At 43.4% G+C, this 19,957-nt stretch overlaps 1 protein-coding gene across 4 annotated transcripts; it reads right to left on the bottom strand.

Moving 5' to 3' along the window:
- Positions 1-2,080: 2,080 nt before the first annotated feature.
- On the bottom strand, positions 2,081-18,102 carry SERPING1 (serpin family G member 1). 4 transcript variants are annotated; one of them, XM_051967252.1, is made up of 8 exons: positions 18,023-18,102; positions 17,323-17,412; positions 15,498-15,942; positions 11,375-11,509; positions 9,782-9,985; positions 8,722-8,867; positions 6,322-6,541; positions 2,081-2,568 (listed from the first exon to the last, which is right to left on the bottom strand). In XM_051967252.1, exons 2-8 carry the CDS (start codon positions 17,383-17,385, stop codon positions 2,315-2,317), a joined length of 1,467 nt encoding a protein of 488 aa, XP_051823212.1. In that variant the 5' UTR covers positions 17,386-17,412; positions 18,023-18,102; the 3' UTR covers positions 2,081-2,314. The 4 variants fall into 4 exon arrangements, with proteins under 4 accessions (XP_051823212.1, XP_051823211.1, XP_051823215.1 ...); XM_051967251.1 differs by having other exon boundaries at positions 17,323-17,409; positions 18,006-18,083; XM_051967255.1 differs by having other exon boundaries at positions 17,323-17,409; positions 18,023-18,040.
- Between the last annotated feature and the right edge of the window lie 1,855 nt (positions 18,103-19,957).

The following is a 19,957-nucleotide window of genomic DNA, read 5'->3' as shown; positions in this document are numbered from 1 at the left end:
AGAGAGGGATGGGCTCAGGGTTTGGGGAAAATAAAATACACACACACTCACATATATGCACATGAAACTAACATAAGAATTTGTTTTGCTTGACTATTCATACTTATCACAAGAGTTTTATTTTTCATTATCTTTTTTTCCCTCCACGGAGAGATGGAAGAGATGGGCAGGAAAGAAAATGATTTTTAATTAATTGAAAGAATAAAATTAAACCTTGGATATATCTGGGTTGAAGTATTACCTCTGCTTCTTCTTTGTAGATAACTTTAGACCAATGACTTTCCCTTTCTTTCTCAATTTCCTCCATCTATAAAATAACCTAAATAGCCTCTGGATTATCTCTGAGTTACCTTTCAGCTTGAGCTCCATGCACAGATAAACTATCCCAAAGTCTTTGATTAGCAAAAACCTTCTCAGAGAGTCACGCCGTTTTTCTTCTTTCTTCTTGTCCCTGCTCAGAAGTCGGAGGTTTCCTTGCACCCTTACATAGAGTTTGGAGCTCATGTGCTCCGTTTTAATTCTTCATAGAGGCCAATGTCAACCATGGTGACAGAAAGCAGGACTTCTGTTGGATTCCTAGCTCTTCAGCACCAAGGTGATACCACTTTAATGAGAGAACTTGGAAAACCCGGTTTAACAGTAGGGTGAGAGGGCTATAGGGAAAACAATGGTCTTTTCTGGGTATTCTGAATCCCCAGAGGCCATCAACTCAGGGGTCACCTTGGTTGAGTGTAGGATGTCTGAGAAATTGGAATCAACAATTCCCTATGTTGGTTGGTGGCTTCCATACTTCCTAGCTGTGTGATCCTGGACAAGTCATCAGTTTCTGCCTCAGTTTTCTCCATTGTAAATGGGAGATAATGATGCATAGTGCCTGGCACTTAGGAAATTCTTGATAAATGCTTATTCTCTTTCTTTCTCCCTCCCACCTTTAATATTCTGTGTTTAATGCATGATGGCTTCTTCTAGGACTGACATTCCATGCTCTATAGCAAGTGTCATTATTATATTATATTATATTGTATTATATTATAACGAGTTTGTATTGGGAGTCAGATGACCTGCATTTGATGTCATTTATTACCTGTGTGAATTTGGACAAGTTATTTCCCTAAGTCATCTCTTTAACTAAATCTTAGTTTTCACATCTATCCAATCAGAGTCCTTGCTCAAAATCCCACAATCCAGAGAGTACTAGAAGGGTTTGTGTTGATTACATTAACCAGTAGAAATGTGAGTGCCCCTGAAAATGAACAAGGGAGAGAGAAAGTTGGGAGGAGAGGTACCTGGAGAACCATAGCAAAAAGGGGTATTAAGAGACATGAGAGGCAGAAATACAATGCTATGAGATAAGAGAAAGAAACATTGAGAGAGAAAAAGGGGCAGATAATAGGAAAGAAGAGACCTGGAGACTTTGAGAAATAAGAGAATCAAGGAGAAAGAGAAAAGGAAAAATCAGATGGGGAACAAGGGCAGCAAGTGGGACATTGGAGAGGAGAAGACTTGTTCCCAGAAGGAAGAAAGGATCCCTGGGATCACATGCTTCTGGAATCAGCCTATGAACCTCGTTAGCCAGACTACTGATGGATAGGATTTTAGATTTAGAGTCAGGGGGTCCTAAGTTCAAATTCTTACCCACATTTTCGTAAGCAAGTCACTTAATTTGTTTCAGCCTCGGTTTCTTCATCTGGACCTGGAGATCATTAGGCTCAACAAATTCTTTGCAAACCTTAAAAGCCTTATATGGCAGCTATAGGGAGCAGTGGATAGAATATGGGTTTTAGAGTAAGGACGAGCAATGTTTGAATCTTGTCTCAGACATTTTCTAGCTATGTGGTCCTGGCCAAGTCACCTCGCCCTATCTGTTTGTTTCCTTATCTGTGTGACGATCGAAGAATTAATCACTGTAAAGTGTTTTGCAAATCTGAAAATATTAAATAAACATTAGCTATCCTAAGAGGGAAAAAATGAGCAGAAAAAGCCTTCGGCTTGGATTTGAATAAAAGTATAATCAGTGAAATCAATCCTCTCTGCAATTCCATATACAAATTCTGATGGGGATAAATAAGAGTCCAAAAAATGTCTGCCCTATCAAGTTTATTAGTAAAAGCTGGGCTCATGTGGGCCCTCGAAGGGAGAAAGGAAGGGTGAAGAAGGCGTTACTTTGCAGTATCGTGTTCCCAAAGTTGGTTGCTTGAAGACAGGAAGTGGGAAAAGGCAGCCTGGGCAGGCCTAGGGTGTTCTGTAGCATTGGAAGGTGGAGGCGAAGGTTGGGGCATCAGGAGCCGGTCCTACCCAGCGATCCCTCCAAAGCTCAGGAGCTGGGGTCATACACACGGCCCATGAAGACAGGGAACTTGTACTTCTGGTGCCACAGCACGAAGATGAAGGGCTGCCTCACCTCAAAGATGGACATGGTGCGGGCTACGGAGCTGATAGAGGCTGCCGATGCCTCTACCCCTGCTTCATTCAGCTCTAGCATGGTCTGGTGACGGGCAGCAGATACCTGAATCTCTGGGTCATCTGTCAGCCCGCACAGGTTGAGGTCATAGGAGAAGTCAAAGAATTCTGGGAAGAGAAAGTCAGCATCAGTGACAGGTGGGAGAGCCAGGCACATCCCTACCCACAAGGCTTGCCTTGTGCTCTCAGCCCTGGAGAATGAAGTCACTCCGACATTCCTACCTCCCATCAGCAGGAAATGAGCTCATAAAGTCCACCTCCAACCTCCCTCCCAGCTTCATTTACATTCCAGGCTAATTGGACTGCTACCTACTTCCAGAACTGGACGTTTCACCTCCTTCCATTTTATATTCACAAAAAGGTAGCTGAATCCCTCTGCCTAAAAAGTATTCCTTCCTCAACTGGATCAGTTTCTCTTTCTTCAAGGACCAACCAAGGTGCTACCTCCTCCATGAAGCTTTCCTTGATGCCCATGGCTACAGCTGTTCTCTTCTTCCTGGAATATCCATGGACCACCTGGTCTAGGTTTCTCGCTAACCCTTGTCACATAATGACTTCTATTGTGCTTCTCTCTGAATATTATATCCCACAGGAAACTATACATTCATTGAAAGACTATCACTATTTTGTTGTCTTTTTATCACTAATACCTTTATGCAGTAGGTGGTTAATCCATGTTTGTTGATTTGAATTTAGATCACAAAATTCTTTGAGCACCTTCCAAAAAAATTTAAAGTAATTGTTTCTTCTCATCCTCAGACTTTAAAGATCAACTCGTTTACCAGCCATTTCCACCAGGAAGTCCCCCCAGCTCCTAACAAAAACCTTCATTGGACCTCACTTTGTTAGAATATAGAATATACACTTAAGAGCAGAAATTCGTTGTTTGTTTTGTTCTCTCTCTCTCTCTCTCTCTCTCTCTCTCCTACTTTATTTTTCAGCTAAGAAGCTTCTTTCCCTTCTCTCCCACCCACTTCAAATGAGATAATATTTGTAAAAGTACTTAGTTCAGTGTCTGGCTGAGACATTTAAATGCTCATTTCCTTCCTTCCATTCCCCAACTTAAAAGTAAAAAAAAGAAAAGAAAAAGAAAAAATGTAGAAACTGTTTCATTCTTTTATTTGTATCCCCAGTGCCTAGTATACAGCAAATGCTTAATAAATGCTTATGATCCGAGTGATTGATTACTCTATTGTGCTTAAGAAATAGTATATTTTCTAGTCACCTCTATGTGTGTCACTTGACTCCTAGACTATAAAGTACTTAAGGACAGTGTCCTTATCGAAATATTGTGTCTCCTTCAGCATATCCAGAATGGGGAGGGGTTTGTACACAGAAAACATTTAATAAATGTGTCTGTTGCCTATGTTGTGATCTATATAACTCAGTTCCTGTGAGTCACTTATTCCTGTTTTTGAGGCTCCCTCTCTTTACAATCTACAAACATTCCCATCTCCTCTATCTAGGAAAAACCTTCACTATAACTTCCTCTCTCTTCCTTCCTTTCTTAGCCAAACTCTTTTAAAAAAATGCTTATTTTCCTGGCTTTTCCTTTTATTTCTTAACTTTTTGCAATATGATTTCTTGTCAGGGCACTCCAGTGAAAGCAATTGCTCTACTAATGGCTCAATTACTAACCTGAAAGTGACTTTTTTCAGTCCTTATCCTTCTTCATCTCTCTGGGGCTTTGGAAAGTGTTAATCACCTTGTTCATCTGGACTCTCTTTCCCTTGGGTTTTGGTGACACTTCTCTATCCCAGGATTCCTGTCTGTCCTTTCTTTCTCAGGTTATTTTACTGGCTCATGCAAATCAAGGGCCATAGAGGTGAGTGTACCTCACCAAGCTGTCTTAAGACTCACTCTGTTCTCTCTCTACATCTCTCCTGATGACCTCATCAACTCCCGTGGGTTTAATTTTCATTTCCATGCACATGATTCTTTAGCTCCTGCTCCGGTCTCATTTTGGGCTTCCAATCATGAATTTCCAGTTACCGCTAAACATTTCGAACTGGTTGGCTCATAGATACCTCAAACTCAATGTGTTTCAAACACAATCCATTGTAGCGTTCCCCCAAACCATCCCTCTTCCAATATTGTCTATTTCTGCCAAGGGCTCTTCCATGCTCTCATTCTTCCAGGCTTGTGATCCCAACACTCTCTCTCACCCTCCCAATCAGTCATCACATCTTGCTGTTTCTTCCTTCACAATCTCTTCCATTCATCTAGTCCTCACTGTTCATCCAGCCCCTCACCATTTCTTCCATGGATGACTGCTATGACCTTTTCCATTGATCTCTCTGACTCATGTCTCTCCTTTCTCCAGTTCAACTGCTAAAGTGATTTTCCTTAAATACAGAGCTGACTACGATACTCTCCTACTCAATAAACGATAGTGGCTCTCTGTTGCCTTTAGGATAAAATAGATAGTCCTTTGCTTGGCTTTTGAAGCCCTTTATAGCCTAACTGTACTCTAGTTTTCAATTTCATTATAAATGACTCTCCTTCCCACAATCTGCTGTCTAGACAAATAGACCTTCCTGCTGTTTCTTATGAATGACATTCCATCTTATTTGCTTCAGACAGAGACTGTGGGCTTTGGAACCCTAGTGGCTGTTACAATGTCTGCCTTATAAAAGACTTTTTCTTTTGTAGGCAATTGGGATTAAGTGACTTGCTCAGGAGCACACAGTTAGGAAATATCTGAGGCGAGATTTGAAAGCTGACTCAAGGACAAGGTGCTCTACTTACTGTGCCACTTAGCTGTTCTTCATAATAGATTTTTCTTTCTTTCTTTCCTTCTTCCTTCCTTCCTTCCTTCTTTCCTCCCTCCCTCCCTCCCTCCTTCCTTCCTTTCCTTCCTTCCTTCCTTCCTTCCTTCCTTCCTTCCTTTCTTCCTTCCTTCCTTCCTCCCTCCCTCCTTTTCCTTCCTCCCTTCCGTTCCTCCCTTCCGTTCCTTCCTTCCTTCCTTCCTTCCTTCCTTCCTTCCTTCCTTCCTTCCTTCCTTCCTTCCTTCCTTCCTTCCTTCCTTCCTTCCTTCCTTCCTTCCTTCCTTCCTCCTTCCTTTCTTCCTTCCTTCCTTCCTTCCTTTCTTCCTTCCCCGGGGTCACACAAATAGGAAGTATTAAGTGTCTGAGACCAGGTTTGAATTCAGGTCCTCCTGACTTAAAGGCTGGTGCTCTATTCACTGTGCCACCTAGCTGTCCCTGGATAATAGATTTTTAATAAATGCTTGTTGGTTGACTGATTGATTCCATACTAGCATGAAAAGGGCTTCTTAGACACATCCTTTCCATTCTCCCACAGGCACTACTTTTTCCTGGACCCAGTTCTGAAAAGCCGGGGGAACAGTCTAGAATGGACAATACCCATCCATTCCTTCCAGTATCTTTAGCACAGTGAAATGGAAAGAATCCTGTGCCTGAGACCTATGAGCAATAACTTCTACTGCTGGCTCTGGTGTTAATGTGAAATGTTTTCTTGACTGTGTACTGAATTCTGAGCTTCAGCTTTCTCACCTGTCAAAGAGCATCATGGGATGAGAGTTGGAAAGGACTTTAGAGGTCACTGAGTCCAACATTCTGATTGTACAGAGGAGGAAACTGAGGCACAAGGAAGTTACCTGCCCAGGACCATGCAGTTAGTATCTGAGGAAGGATTTGAATCAGACTTTTCTGACTCGAAGTCCAGAGCTCTCTCCACTCTGCCATGTTGCCCATTTTGGGGGGGATTGTCGTGAGGGTCAAATGAGATAGTTAAAGCACTGAAGAGAGTCCCAAGGCCTATGTGGGCGGACAGCATTCTCACTCCCTTGCCACCCTGATCTGTTCTCTGAAAGGAAAGCAATGAGGTCACAGAGCTCACCCATCTTCTCCAAGATCTGGAGCAGGTCCTGGCTGGTGTGCACCTTGAGTCGAGGCATGGTCACCAGAGTCGCCTGACTTTTACTTTTCTCCAACTTCTCCAAGATGGCGCTGAAGATCGGGCTGCTGAGTTTTAGCTCAACCTCAGCAAGGTGAATACCCAAGTGCTGAGGCAGCAGGATCACCAGGCTCAGGTCATCAGAGAGCTCCAGGAGACCAATCTGGGGACCAAGAGATGGGGCCCTTCAGCCTTCCCATTGCCAACTAGAGCTGTCCCTGCTGAGTGCCAAGATGCCTTGGGAGCCATAGGGTGAGAAAACCAGCTTTGGGAGGGACCTCCGAGGTCATTTAGCACAATTCTCTCACTTTTCACAAATGGAAACTCAGGCTCGGGAAATTAAGTGATTTCCCAAAAGTCACCCAAATATCAGAGAGAAGAATCAAACACAAATCCTTTGACTCCAAATAGATAAAAAACATGAACTCTAAAGCTTCTAAGAATTCTGGGGAGGAATAAGGGGCCTGCAACATGAGCATGTTGCTCAGGCAAATATTTGGTGGCCACAAGGGCCAGCACATGGAATCTGGAAGTAGTAGGAGAGTCTGGGATTGAGTCATTAATTAGCCATTTGGTACTGGGCTAGTCACTTGATGTCACTGAGGCTTAATTTCCTCTCTGTAAAACGGAGATAGCATTGCCAGTACCACTTACCTTATTGGGTTGTACTGAGGAAAGTGCTTTGTAAATCTACAAGGATTTGTATGAATCTGAAAGACCCCAGAGGTAGAGAAAGCCATAAGAAAGTGTATATTTGAAGCTGGTGGACAAGCCAGGATACCATGCGGTATCTTCTCTGATTCCACAAGAGGAACAACCATCTGCCAAGACTCACTTTGGGGCATCATTCTTAGTCATTCTTCAGAAGCCATCTATGACATCCCTTCCTCTAGAACAGGGGTCCTCAAACTTTTTAAATAGGGGCCAGTTCACTGTCCCTCAGACTGTTGAAGGGCCAGACTATAGTAAAAACAAAAACTTTGTTTTGTGGGCCTTTAAATAAAGAAACTTCATAGCCCTGGGTGAGGGGGATAATTGTCCTCAGCTGCCATATCTGGCCTACGAGGTCATTTTGAGGACTCCTAGAAATTCATCTTTGACTAAACCCTATCTTCCCTTCCTTCTGCACAGGCTCTCTCTCCATTGAGTCACTCCTGCATTTATAGGCTATTACTCTCTGCTCCAACACCTAATCACACCTTCAGTGTTTCTCCACTTGTGGGCAGTGGGGTAGTAGTGTTGGTGGAAAGAGCATTGGAAAACTGGGTTTAATCTAATTTCCAACCCTGACCATCTGCATGGCCATGAGCAACTTTCTGAGGCTCAGTCTCCTCATCTTCAAAATGGGGATGATAACCTTTTTCACTCTCTATTTCAACTGTTCATAGTGAAGAAGTGTCATAGAAGTAAAATACCTTGGCCTTGGGAGACAGAAAAACTAGTTTTGAAGCCTAACTCATATACTTCCTGCCAAGTATGACCTTTGGCAAGTCTCTTCATTTCCCAGACATGAGTTTCCACATCTATTAAGTGAGGAATTTGGATGTGTCCTTTCCAGTTCTGGGTTTTGATTACCTGCAGGACTTGTCTACAATGGTCTATAAAATGGACACTGTCTTCTTATTCTCTGTTCATGTGTGAATCTTAATTTCCCCAAGGAAAGAGAAGCTCCTCGAGGGGCTAGGATTGTGTCTCATGCTTTCTTTGTAGCCTGGGTAGCACCTGGGACAGCGCTGGGCACACAGGAAATAATGAAACAGAACCCTCCAGGCTTTGAGATATGTCTCACCTCACGTCTGGTTCAGAGACACATTCGCCTTGTCCCTCTCAACAATTTCGAGGTTCTGTGTGTCTGTGGACAAGAGACTTCAAATTTTCTCATCTCCAAAATGAGGGTGATAATCCTTGCATCTCGTAGAGGGAAAGTGCTAGTTTAAAGGTCTGAACCGTTCTTGCTAGTCTCATTCTATTGAGGAATTCACCATCCACATGGACACACATATGTATCCACATGTGCCACGTAGACACAGAGTTTTCTCAGCTTTCTGGGTTCCCTAATGGTTTGGCCAAAAAGGGATACTGAGTCTCAGTGTGGCTCATGTGAACTCAATTGCTGCCAGAGAGGGAGTACAGAGGTCTCTGCCTTCCTCGGGGAACTACTGGAGAGAATAAAGTTATAAAAAGCAGAGTAAAAAAAAAAAAAAAAAAAAGGAAAAGGAGAAAGTGGAAGAGTGGTTGGAGCAGAAAAGATTCTTCTGTGTCTATGAAAACAGGAAATCCAGAAAGGACCCCAAGTGTTGAATCAGGATCAAGGTGGCTGCCGGCAAGACCCTTTGTACTCACCCTGGCTTTCAAGTTGGAGTCTGTGAAATGGGTCACTGGATACTTCTCACTCCTCATCATGGGCACCTTCACCTTTACCTTGCCGGATTTGGGGTAAAAGTTCTCCAGATAGGTTTTTTCGGGGTCAAACTTCATCTTCCATTTGGCTGAAGGAAAGAAGAGAATGGGATGATGGGAAGACAGAGGCAGGAAGATAAAGGCCTTGTGTTGGAGAAAACGTTCTAATAGCTCAAATTTACATCTCACTTTTGACTTTCTAAGTGTTTTCTTCATCACACAAAAGAGCAAATGTTTATTAATTTCATAGTACATGGAGTATTTAGTTAAAATTGTTAAGCAACTTTTAAAAGTCAAACTAAATAATTCATTGGCTTCAACGATTAAACAAATCGATTCATTAATTAATTGTTTTAAATAGGGATCTGATTGATCGATTGGCATGGTTGGAAATAATAAATCACTGAGTTCAAGTTCACAGCTCTACCAAAGTTCAAGCATGGAGAAAGTAAGACTCAGACAATAAAGCTGCCCACAGTCACAAGCTCATAAATGAAAGAGTGGAGACTCTTGACTCCATACCCAGCTGTTTCTGGAAGTCTTTTAGGCTTACTAGAAGGTTTGGTAGTGAGTGAACTGTTAGTTCTGAGACTAAGTCTGGAAAATCTTGAGGAAAGGGTGAACTTGTGGAGAAGTTCTAGGACAAGAAGGTTGCCCCTTGGGGTTCAGCTCACTCAAACTTCCAGAAAGCCAGAAACACAAGGTTATAAAAAGACCTCGAGGTTTAGGGATTTTATCGATATAGAGAACTCTTGTTATGGGAACTTTCCCATAAATCCAGATTTCCATCCATTTGTGACTAAGGATAAGCCATATAGAAATGAAATGACTTGTCAGGATCACACAATTAAAAAGACTCAGAGGAGTATTTGATTCCAAGCCCAGTACCCAACACAGTACATCCATGGCCTCTTACGGCAGGCAACGACAAAAGTTGCTATTTAAATCAAATGGAAACCAATCATGAGTTTTACACGAATTCTCCTCACATTTGATTCCTTACTATTAAGGTAGATAGTATTGACTAGGACAAGCCTGACGTCTGATGGCAGGCTCTTCAGGAGGTTGACGATCTTGTTATTGGTCCTGTTGGCCACCCACGAGTTGATCAAAGCCAAGTTCACCTCGCTGTCGTTGCTCAGAACTGTGGGCTGGTTGCCATACAGGGCCTGGGAGGCATTCACAAAGTCCTTCTTTAGAATCAGATCTGGGAGAAAGACAATGGACAAGTCATGGTGAGAGGAGAAGAGGGAAGCTCCCCAGCCCCTTGCCAAGATGGCCTTTAACTTTACATGCATGGGCCAATCTACCTTTTCCTACTCCAGAAAACTATAGAAGCTGGAAAGGGAACTTAGTCTACCTTTCATTTCAGCATTGAGGAAACAGAAGCCTAAGACATTTGCCAGAGTGAATCAAGTTAGGAGCAGAGCTGGGCTAACAATAACAACGGTAACATTATCCTTTTTTTTTTTTTTTAATAGATGAGAGAACTGGTTTAGGGACAAAAATCTCACATGGGCAGAATCTGAATGGAAGTCTTCCTTCATCCAAGTTCAATTTTCCTGACCCTCCCCGTCTCTGAATTAACTTCATGTCTCACCAAGGTTTGGATTACAAGGTCTCCTCACTTTTAGTCTAGTGCTTAGCTTAATCATCATCCCTTTGGGCTCAAACCCAGTCTTCCTAATATATTCCATGAGCACCTTGGCAATCTTCTTGCCTTGCTGTGATGATGCTTCTGTGCCCTCAAACTGGAGACCATGCCCTGGAGGAGTTAAGCCACTCAGCTCTGGATTTCCCTTCTGGGGGCCATCATTGATGAGAGCCCATTCTAGCTGGCACCCAATCATGCTTCTTTCCATCTATTTTCTGGCTATGCTGTGTTCTGTACCTGGCTTCTGCCCCTTTTTCCTTTTACTCTAGGAATGGTAATCAAATGAACACTAAGTGCTTTTAGAAAAGAATATATATATATATATCAACTGATATATGTCAACTGATTGCCTGTGACTCTCCTCCTTATGATCCCCCAGGCCAAATTATCTTTTCTTAGCCACCATTCCTCAATATGTTATCACCCACCATTAAAATATAAGTTCTTCAAGGGAAGTTCTCTTTTGTACTTCTATAGGGGTCCTCAAACTTTTTAAATAGGGGGCTAGTTCACTGTCCCTCAGACTGTTGGAGGGCTGGACTATAGTAAAAACAAAAACTTTGTTTTGTGGGCCTTTAAATAAAGAAACTTTGTAGCCCTGGGTGAGGGGATAAATGTCCTCAGCTGCCGCATCTGGCCCGTGGCCGTAGTTTGAGGACCCCTGGTAGAACATAGAAGGCACTCAATAAATGCCTTTTCACTCATTCATTCATTCCTTCATTCCTTCATTCATTCATTCAGTATCGTACATAATTCTAAAAAAGTCCCATACTCTGGTATAGCAATTCTTATCAATTCTACACCTTCCCATCTTTTTGACTTCTGGGATCTCAATAGCCACTCAGGATCAATGGCAGTTGCTAAATACAGCCGAGAACCCTTAGGGCTCCCTTCAGAGATGGGGAGGAGGTGACTTGTCAACCCTTGCAGATAGCATCTTACCAGGACTGTGGAAGATCTGAGAGGCTGAGATAAAACCACTGGTTGATAGGTTCTTCAGGGTCTGGTGAACACAGTCGAAGTCCTTGGGGTAAGAGAGAACTTCTTCCAGGTTTCTTTTGGTGGTGTTTCCAGCCCCTGGGGAAGATGAGATGGGGTTCAGGGTTAGTAGTTTCAGATTGGAGTCAAGGCTGGGACAGCCACAAAAGAGGGTTTATTTTCATGTTGAGGTTTCTTGAGAAACCCTGGAAAAGGTCAAAAGCTGAGGCTTCTCCCTTCCCAACAAAGTTCTATCCAAGGACTTTTTTTTAATTCTCCCACTTGTTGGCCATTCTTGCAGCTTCAACCTTAACCTCTGAGCAGATGAGTTTCTCAATCCATATTTTTCCCCTCCATCTCTCTCTCGTGCTCCAATGACCTACTTCCAACTAGCTATTGAAGGTTTCCAGGTGAATGTTCTGTTGAAATTTCAAACTCAGCTTCTCTAGAGTCAAGCTCCTTCCTTCTTACACTGACATCTCCTTTTAACTCTTCCAATCCGTCAACAATTTTCATGCATCCAGCTACCTAGAATTGCAATCTTGGAATCATTTTTGACTCTTTTTTCCCCCTCAATATTTACATCTAGTTAGCTGTTGAGAAGGTTTATTCCTATTTTGGCAATATCTCTTGTAGCCAGCCCTTCCTCTTCCATCCCTAGCTCACATACATCCTCATGTTAGGCGTAGGGAACCTTTTTTTTTTTGCCAAGGGCCATTTAGATATTTATAACATCATTTGTAGGCCATATAAAATTGTCGACTTATAGAATTCAAGCAGTGGGAAGATGTTGTATCTAGCTTTCAGCTCATCATTTCTTGGGGATGTCTTAGCAGATTTTGTGGGTCTTATATGGTCCATGGCTGGACATTTCCCACCCCTCACTTTAGCACTGCTATGATCATGCTACTGCTCTATCCAGAAGTCTTTGGTGGATCCCCATTGCTTAACAAATAGAACAGAAATGTTTGATCCTGTCATCCAAGACCCTCTTTAATCCAGTCTCTACTACTTCCTTCAAGACTTGACTAAAGTCTGTCAATAATAAGTTATTAAAAAAAAAAAGACTTGACTAAAGTTCTATTTTCTTATGAGAAGCTTTTCCTGAGGTCCCCAGCTGCTAGTGCCTTGCTGTCAAAACCACCTTTTATTTGTATAGACCTTGATTCAGGTAACTCCTTAGCTAAACTGTAGGTTTCCTCCGCTAAACTATAAGGTTCTTGAGGGCAGAGACTGCTTTCTCTCTTTTATCTTCAGATTATCAGTACCTAGGACAGTGCCCAGCATGTAGTAGGTATAATCATAGCTTGTTGATCTATCCCATATTACTCTCTTCATGAAATCAAAATATCAGTCAAACTGAACTGTTTTTTAGCTCTAGAAGGAGAGCTTTATAACCTTTATAACAAATACAAAAAGCATAGTAAAGTACCAAAAAAAGAACAAACCATGTATGCGAATATGTGTCACTCCCTTGAATCCATGAACTCTCTGCCAAGAAACAGGGGACGTGTTTCCCCAATCTTTCTCTGGAGTATAACTATTCTCCATCCTTCATCCTGCTCCTGCTCTGGCTTTGTTCACCCTAGCCATCTTCAAGGCTAGAATGAACATCTACCCCTTTATTTCTTTATTTCTAAAGTCCCTCCCTTTCCAGATGCCATCTGCTCCATGAAACCTTCCCTGATAGTCACCTCTGCCTCATCCTCAACTTTCTGGACTGTGTTCTTTCTGCCCATGGTTTCCCCTTTATTGTAAACTCCTTAAAAATAGGTTCCATTTAATATGTTTCCCCTGTTTTCCCAGTGCCAAGTACAGCATCTTATAAATAGTTTGTATTTAACAAAAGCTTGATGAAATAAAATCAAAATCAAATGTTGTATAGCTATAATTACCCAGTTTGACCCCAAAGAAGAAATATAAGATGGGACCTATGGGTGTGAAACACTTTATATAATGTCAGGCTTGGTCTATATGATGGTTTGTTTTGATGAATTACTCCCATCCATCACCTTCTTCTTTTCTTTTTTTAATTCTTTATTATAAGAAATGACTTTTGGATGGGGATGAGAAAGGCATCTATTGGGAAATGAAGGTAACAATCTCTCATGGGACTTTAAAAAAAGACTTATTGCTTTCTAGTTACTTGGCACTGAGGAGAAAAAAGAAGACATGACATCTGTTGCCTATGGAAGAATACATTTTTTGGGGAGGAATCTAGTTTACCCTTTTGAGTCTTCCTCCATAACAGCCCTCCTACCATTCAACTCTTTCTCTCCACTCTCCACTCCACTCTACTCCAACAGCCAAAACCCAAATTGAAGTCTTCAGCTTCTTTCTCCCTTTTTATAAAAAAATCCAATGGATCTAATTACTTATATCTTAATCTCATCAATAGGCAATATGGCATAGATAAAAGCTGGCTTCTGGGTCAAGAAGATCTTTGAACAAGAAGATCGTGTTCAAATCCATGCCCATGAATTTTAAAAACATTCCTCCTCTCTGCTCTGTCCATTGAGCTGGGTTCCTCTGCTCTATTCATCGAATTGGGCTCTCTGCTCTAACCACTAAGTTGGACTTCTTTGCTCTATTCATTGAGGTGGGCCTCTTAGCTTTATAAATTGAGGTGGGCCTCTTTGTTTTATCCATTGAAGTGGGCTTCTTGATTCTATCATTGAGTTGGGTCTCTTGGCTCTATCCATTGAGCTGGGCCTACTCATCACCTTTTCCTGAGTCTGTTGAGCCTTATTCTAGAATCTGTCTCTTTCTTTTGGGGTTCCAAAACTGCAACTTGGGTAAGCTGTTGCCAGATGAATTGTGGTGCCCTTAGATACAGTGATGAGTGTAAGACAATCAGTTTTTCCCTAAACCTGGAATATCACGGCAATATCTGTTTCCTAGGCTAACTAGAAACAACTAGAACCAAGAACCCAGCTTGTTGGTTGGAAGGACAAGAATCTAGCATGTTGGTTGGAAAGACAAGAACCCAGCATATTGGTTGGAAGGACATGGATGAGGATGACACAGAATAGACAGGCACAGATAGATTGCTATCTACATCATTTGAGTGATTAATCACACTGATGAAATCACATCTGGTGGGCTGGGGTAACTCTAATATTGAAGGTTAGCAACTCACCTTTCTGTGAAATAGGTAGTGCAAATATGATTCTCATCTTCTCTTTAAAGATGAAAAAATTGAAGCATGAAATGATTCTCCCTTAGTCACATAGCTAAAAAGTAGCAAAGCTGAGATTTGAACCCATATGCAGCCCTCTTTCCCTCTATCTTCTCTCCCCACTCCACATCTGTCTTTACTTAAATTTTATTCTTCCTTCCAAGTCTAACAATATTGTTTCATTTTTCAAGAAATAGCCCTCACTAACCATTCATTCTTCTGATCTCCTATAATACTGTCCCTCTTACAGTGTACTCACTATATATAGTATACGTACGTATATATATGTATGCATACATACATACACACACACATCATTCATTTCTTTTTTCCCTATCGTTAGAGGTCCCCAACCAGGGGTTGAATGACCAATTTTCCTTTCTGAGAATATTATTGATGGCCTTCTTCTCAAGTGGAACTTAAATGAGATACCTTTCTTCCAAATCAAGTTTGTGATTAGTGAAAGATGAACCAGAGAGGACAAAGAATAGAGGTAAAAAGAATAATTAAGAGCCTGTTTCAACAGACTCAGGAAAAGGTGATGAGTAGGCTCAGCTCAATGGATAGAGCCAAGAGACCCAACTCAATGATAGAGTCAAGAAGCCCACTTCAATGGATAAAACCAATGTGTGTACATGGCTTTTCTCCTCTACTAGACTGTGGGCTTCTTAAGGGCAAGGATAACATTTTGGCATCTTGGTACATCCTTGAAAAGCACCTCACACACAGGTGATTCTCAAGAAACTAGTCAGAAGAATAAAGGGATGAGCAGGAATAGGTTAGCACCTGGTGCAGTCACCATTATCTAGAAGATTGGAGCCATATTGTTATGGCAGTAGCCCATTGAATGTGGCTGTGATCAGGACAGTCATGAGGACATGATGGGGAGTATACAGGTAAGACCCTTACCCAAGAGGATGTTGGTGAGAAGGCTTGCAATGCTGAATGGGGAAAAGACCATATTGGAGTCTATTTTCTTCACTTCTGAGAAGGTCCGGTAAAGCCTCAGGGAGAAATCTGTCAGGGCTGCTCCCAACATGCTCTCTGCTTCTTGAGTCTTGATCTCAGAGCAGGAAGTGTCGGGAATCAGGCAAATAGGCTCAGGCGGGGCCTGAGTGGTTGGCTGGGAAGTCGGTTGAGTGGAGAGCTCTGTAGGGGATTGAGTAGTTGGTTCGGTGGTAGACTCTGTGGGAGAGTCTGTTGGTGGGTGAGGATTTTTATCTTCTACCACTTTCTGGAATGTGATGTGGCTTTTGGGGCTATCCAGCTCAGTCTCTGATCCATTCTTCCCACTTGGCTGGGTCAATAATGTTTCATTCTTATTCGGTGGCTCCTCTCTGCTACCGGGGTCCACCTTCAAATACCAGGAAGAAAGGGAGAAGTTGAGAATTAAGGACATAGTCCAGGAGATCACACCACTTAAGCGTATCTAAAGTCATGGAAAGACTCAGAGCAGGCAAGGACTTCGGAGACCCTCTCGTCCAATTATTATCTAAACGGGAAACCTCAAAGACGTGACACCTCCAGAATGGACAAGTAGCTTTTGTTTGAAGACTTTAAATAAGGGACAACCCTCCATTTTCAGAGGCAACTCATTCCACTTTGAAATGATTCTCATGGGTAGGAATTTAGTCCTGACATCAAACCCAGAAGCACTAGTTTGAAATCAGACGATGTGAGCTCAAGTCCCAGCTCTATCACCTGTGTGACCTCAGCGGAGTCATTAACCTCTCTGGACCTTAGAATCCTCATCTATAAAATGAGGGAGGGTTAGATCAGGTGACTTCTCTGATCCCTTTCATCTGGACATCCACGGGCTTATTCCTAAATTTGCCTTTTTGGAACTTCCAGGGAGAATGATGGGCCAGGATGGGTTCGTTAGTGAGACTACTCTCTTAAGCTCTGGAGGCCCGAAGGGAGGACTGAGTCCTACTTGAACCAGGACTCCATAGATCAGCCTGACCCTACAGAAGGTGGGCACCGAGAATAATAGACATTCCCGTGGATCCATCCTTCGAAAGTGAGAGGGAAGGAGGCTCAAAGCCCCAGAAACCAACTTCAATAAATGTTTTTTTTCCCCATTAGAAATTAAATTTCCTTCCAGGTCTTAACGGTCCAGGGGCATATATCTGACCTGGAGTTCCCATCCCCCTTTCAGCTCTCACCCCTCACCACGCATACGTCCAGGAGCCAGCCACCTTAAGGGGCCTGTATCAGGAAAGGTCCGAAACCACACGTCCTGGCCCATGTTTTTAATGTTCCTTGAGCCTCTCAGATTAGGAACTGGGGGTTTGTCGGGTTTTATTTTTGTTTTGTTTTGTTATTTTTTCTCCCCGAGGGGCTTGTCCAGGGTCACACAGTTAGTCGTGGCAAGGCTTGAACCCAGTAACTTCAAAGTTAGAGAGCGTGAGGGCTGGGGTGCAGGGGAAAGAATATCAGCTTTGCTGGTTTAAGGAATGGGTCCGAGTCCCTTCCCCTCCCGGGTCCCTAATACTGAGCAAGTCTCTTCCCTTCCAGGGTCCGTAAAACGAGAGGATCGGATGAGACGGTCGCTAAGGTTCCGTCCAGTTGGAGCTGTCTAGGATCCCCACAAACGGAGCACGTTTTGGACTGCGCCAAAGTAACCTCTCGTCGCTGCACACAAAGGGTTAATTACGTGCCCTTCTTCTCTAGCCCGCCTCCCTCCCCCCGCCCCCGCCTCCCGAGGAGTGTGTGTCGGGGTGGGGGCACTTACATCGGCCCGGGCCACTAGAAAGAGCAGCAGCAGGGTCAGCAGCGGGGTCAGCCGGGCTGCCATCTGGGCGTCGCTGTCCGCCTTGACCTGCTGAACCAATGCCGGGGGTCCCGGGTCAGTCCCCTGCCCGCTGAGACCAAAGGGGCGGGCTCCGGGCCTGGGGGACAGGGGCGTGGGGGTGGGCCCCTGGCAGCCTCTGCCCTCCTTTCTCTTTCTTTCGTTCCCGATCCGCTCTCGCCGGGCCTTCCCCTCTCGGGCCCCTCCCCTCGGTTTTGTTTTCCTGTAATCTCTTCCATTTCCCAGCACAGCTGTCCTTCCTTCTCCCCTACCCCCACCTCACCCCACCCCAACCCCGCACCTCCCCTCCTCCTCCTCCTCTCGCCCAGGCCTGGGTCTCTGTCCATCTGTTCAGCGGAGGGGGTCCAGGCTCTGGCAGAAAACAGAAAGAGGGCAGCAGGATGTGGGGCCCTGGATTAGGCGAGGGTGGGAGTCGGGGGGGGGGGCTGAGGGGCCCGAGGGGCACCGGGGAGGTCTAGAGAGCAGTAGAGAGAAGTTCCAAAGAAGAGCCCCAAAGGTCGCAGTGGGAATGGGATGGGAAGGGATGGGATGGAGGCCCTAGGGTGATAATTAAGAAACAGGAGCCCATCTTATTCTCAAATCCAGGACACGGTACCCTTCCCCACCTTGCCCAGCACCAAACCTGCTCCCCGACTCCTGATCAGTGAGCAGCTTCAGAGCAGAGTGACCCCAGAGTCCAACCCAGACGGGGTGGAGAGCAGGGCCCGGCCCTGGGCCGGCCCTGGCCATTGGCCTGCCTGTTAAAAATTAAGGATGATTGATTCTGCTGTGATTTCCAGTAAATCAGACTGGGCTGAAGGAGGCCTCGGGGAAGCCCCAGATTGTAACCCGTTGGCTGAAGGCCAGCGATGCAGCTAGGACCCCTTTGGGTTGCGCAAGGTCAGGTACACACCATCCCCACCTTTTACAGGAGGTTTGTTTTTCTTTGCCAGAAATTCAGTTAGTAGAAAGGACGCTAATTTTGAAGTTGGGAGTTCTGAGTTCAAGTTCTGGTTTTTTATCTTTATGAAATTAATTTCTTTAGTCCTCAATTTTCAAATCTCAAAACAAGATAGTTGGACCAAATGATCTCTTGACTCTTTCCCTCTTAATTATGTGATTTTCTCATTCTCCTGAAAAGGGAAACTGAGGCACAGAACCTGGGATGAGTTTGCTTTGTGTTGAATCAGCTAATCAACCCCCAGGGCTTCTGACTCTTGGATCTCACCTCTATTTAGCCCCCACATGCAGGAAGAGAAGCAAACAAAATGATTAGCTCCCCAAGATCACCCACAGAGTATGGCTTAATGTCAGTGAATGAATGAAGGGGCCTGCTGAGCTTCAGGGAGCTGATCCATTCCTCTGGAAGACATCTGTTCCGATGGCCATTCTGCCTTTCATTTAGTTTCTGGGCATTTCACTATTCACCTCCATTTGAGAAATGGAAAGGAAACTACTATATGGCCTATCTGCCCCCAATATTTTAGTAGAGGTGATGTTTTTAGTCAGTCAGTATTAATTCAGTACCTCCAAGATTTGTCACCCTCGAGGACCACTACTCACTCATTCCTGGTGATTCTTGTGGGGACAACTGCTATTATCAGGAAAAACAGAAATCATTGCTGAGGATTGATAGGTTTGGGTTAAAACCAACAACCTTAGGCTTTTTTCATCATTGTTGTTATCATCATTATAATTATCATATTATTATTATTATTATTACATAACATTATGTTATTATTATCATCATAATTGTTATTGAAAGGTGGTGGTTCAGAATAGGAAGGCCAGCATGGGAAATGAACAGCAAGTTTAAGAAGATGGTATCTGAAGGTAGAAATTAGATTTCTAGATCGTAGTTAGTTTAAAATTTGGGAATAATAAGCGTTAGACCTAAAATTAAGTCTATCAAGAAACAGTCTGTCAAAATACTTATCAGGAGACTTTCTAATCTGATTAAGAGAAATCTTCATGGAAACGGGGAAGGGAAGGAGAAAATTGGCCACATATATCTCCCGAGCTTGGTACCAGAGATCCAAGTGAGTATAACATAGGGAAACCTGTAGAAGACGAGAGCCATTAATTCACAGAGGGACAATAACTGAGAAGAGTCCCAGCAATACCTGAATTGTCTTGTAAATCATGCCTCTTCCCTACCTTCCAATTTCCTTATCTGTAAAACGAGAGGGTTAGACTGGGTGACCCCTGTGGGCTTTCCTACCTCTAGATCCAAGATACTATGATAACATGAGATAGTTTGCCTGATTCATTTGTATGCTGACGTAGAAATCCACAAATGCATGTAGGTAGAACTGGGTGAATGAGAGATCCCAAGGCAAGGAAGGAAAGTTGCTCATGAGCATCAGTGCGCCTTATTGGGAAGAGATTCAAGTGGGATATCTGGAAGGAGATATCGCAAAGAAATAAACAAGATAAAAAGGACAGGGAAATAATAGCATAAAATATGAAAGGTGAAGAAAATCCAAGAACCAGAGGATAGCAGAGGATGTTTGGGAGAAAATCAACATGGGAAGAAACAAAAATGATTTTGTTAAAGGAATGTACTACAGAATGTTTG

Source organism: Antechinus flavipes, chromosome 6 (assembly GCF_016432865.1).
Source record: "Antechinus flavipes isolate AdamAnt ecotype Samford, QLD, Australia chromosome 6, AdamAnt_v2, whole genome shotgun sequence".
Lineage (NCBI taxonomy): Eukaryota > Metazoa > Chordata > Mammalia > Dasyuromorphia > Dasyuridae > Antechinus > Antechinus flavipes.
Note: the sequence above shows the minus strand (reverse complement) of the source record. Positions and strands in the feature narration are given on the sequence as shown.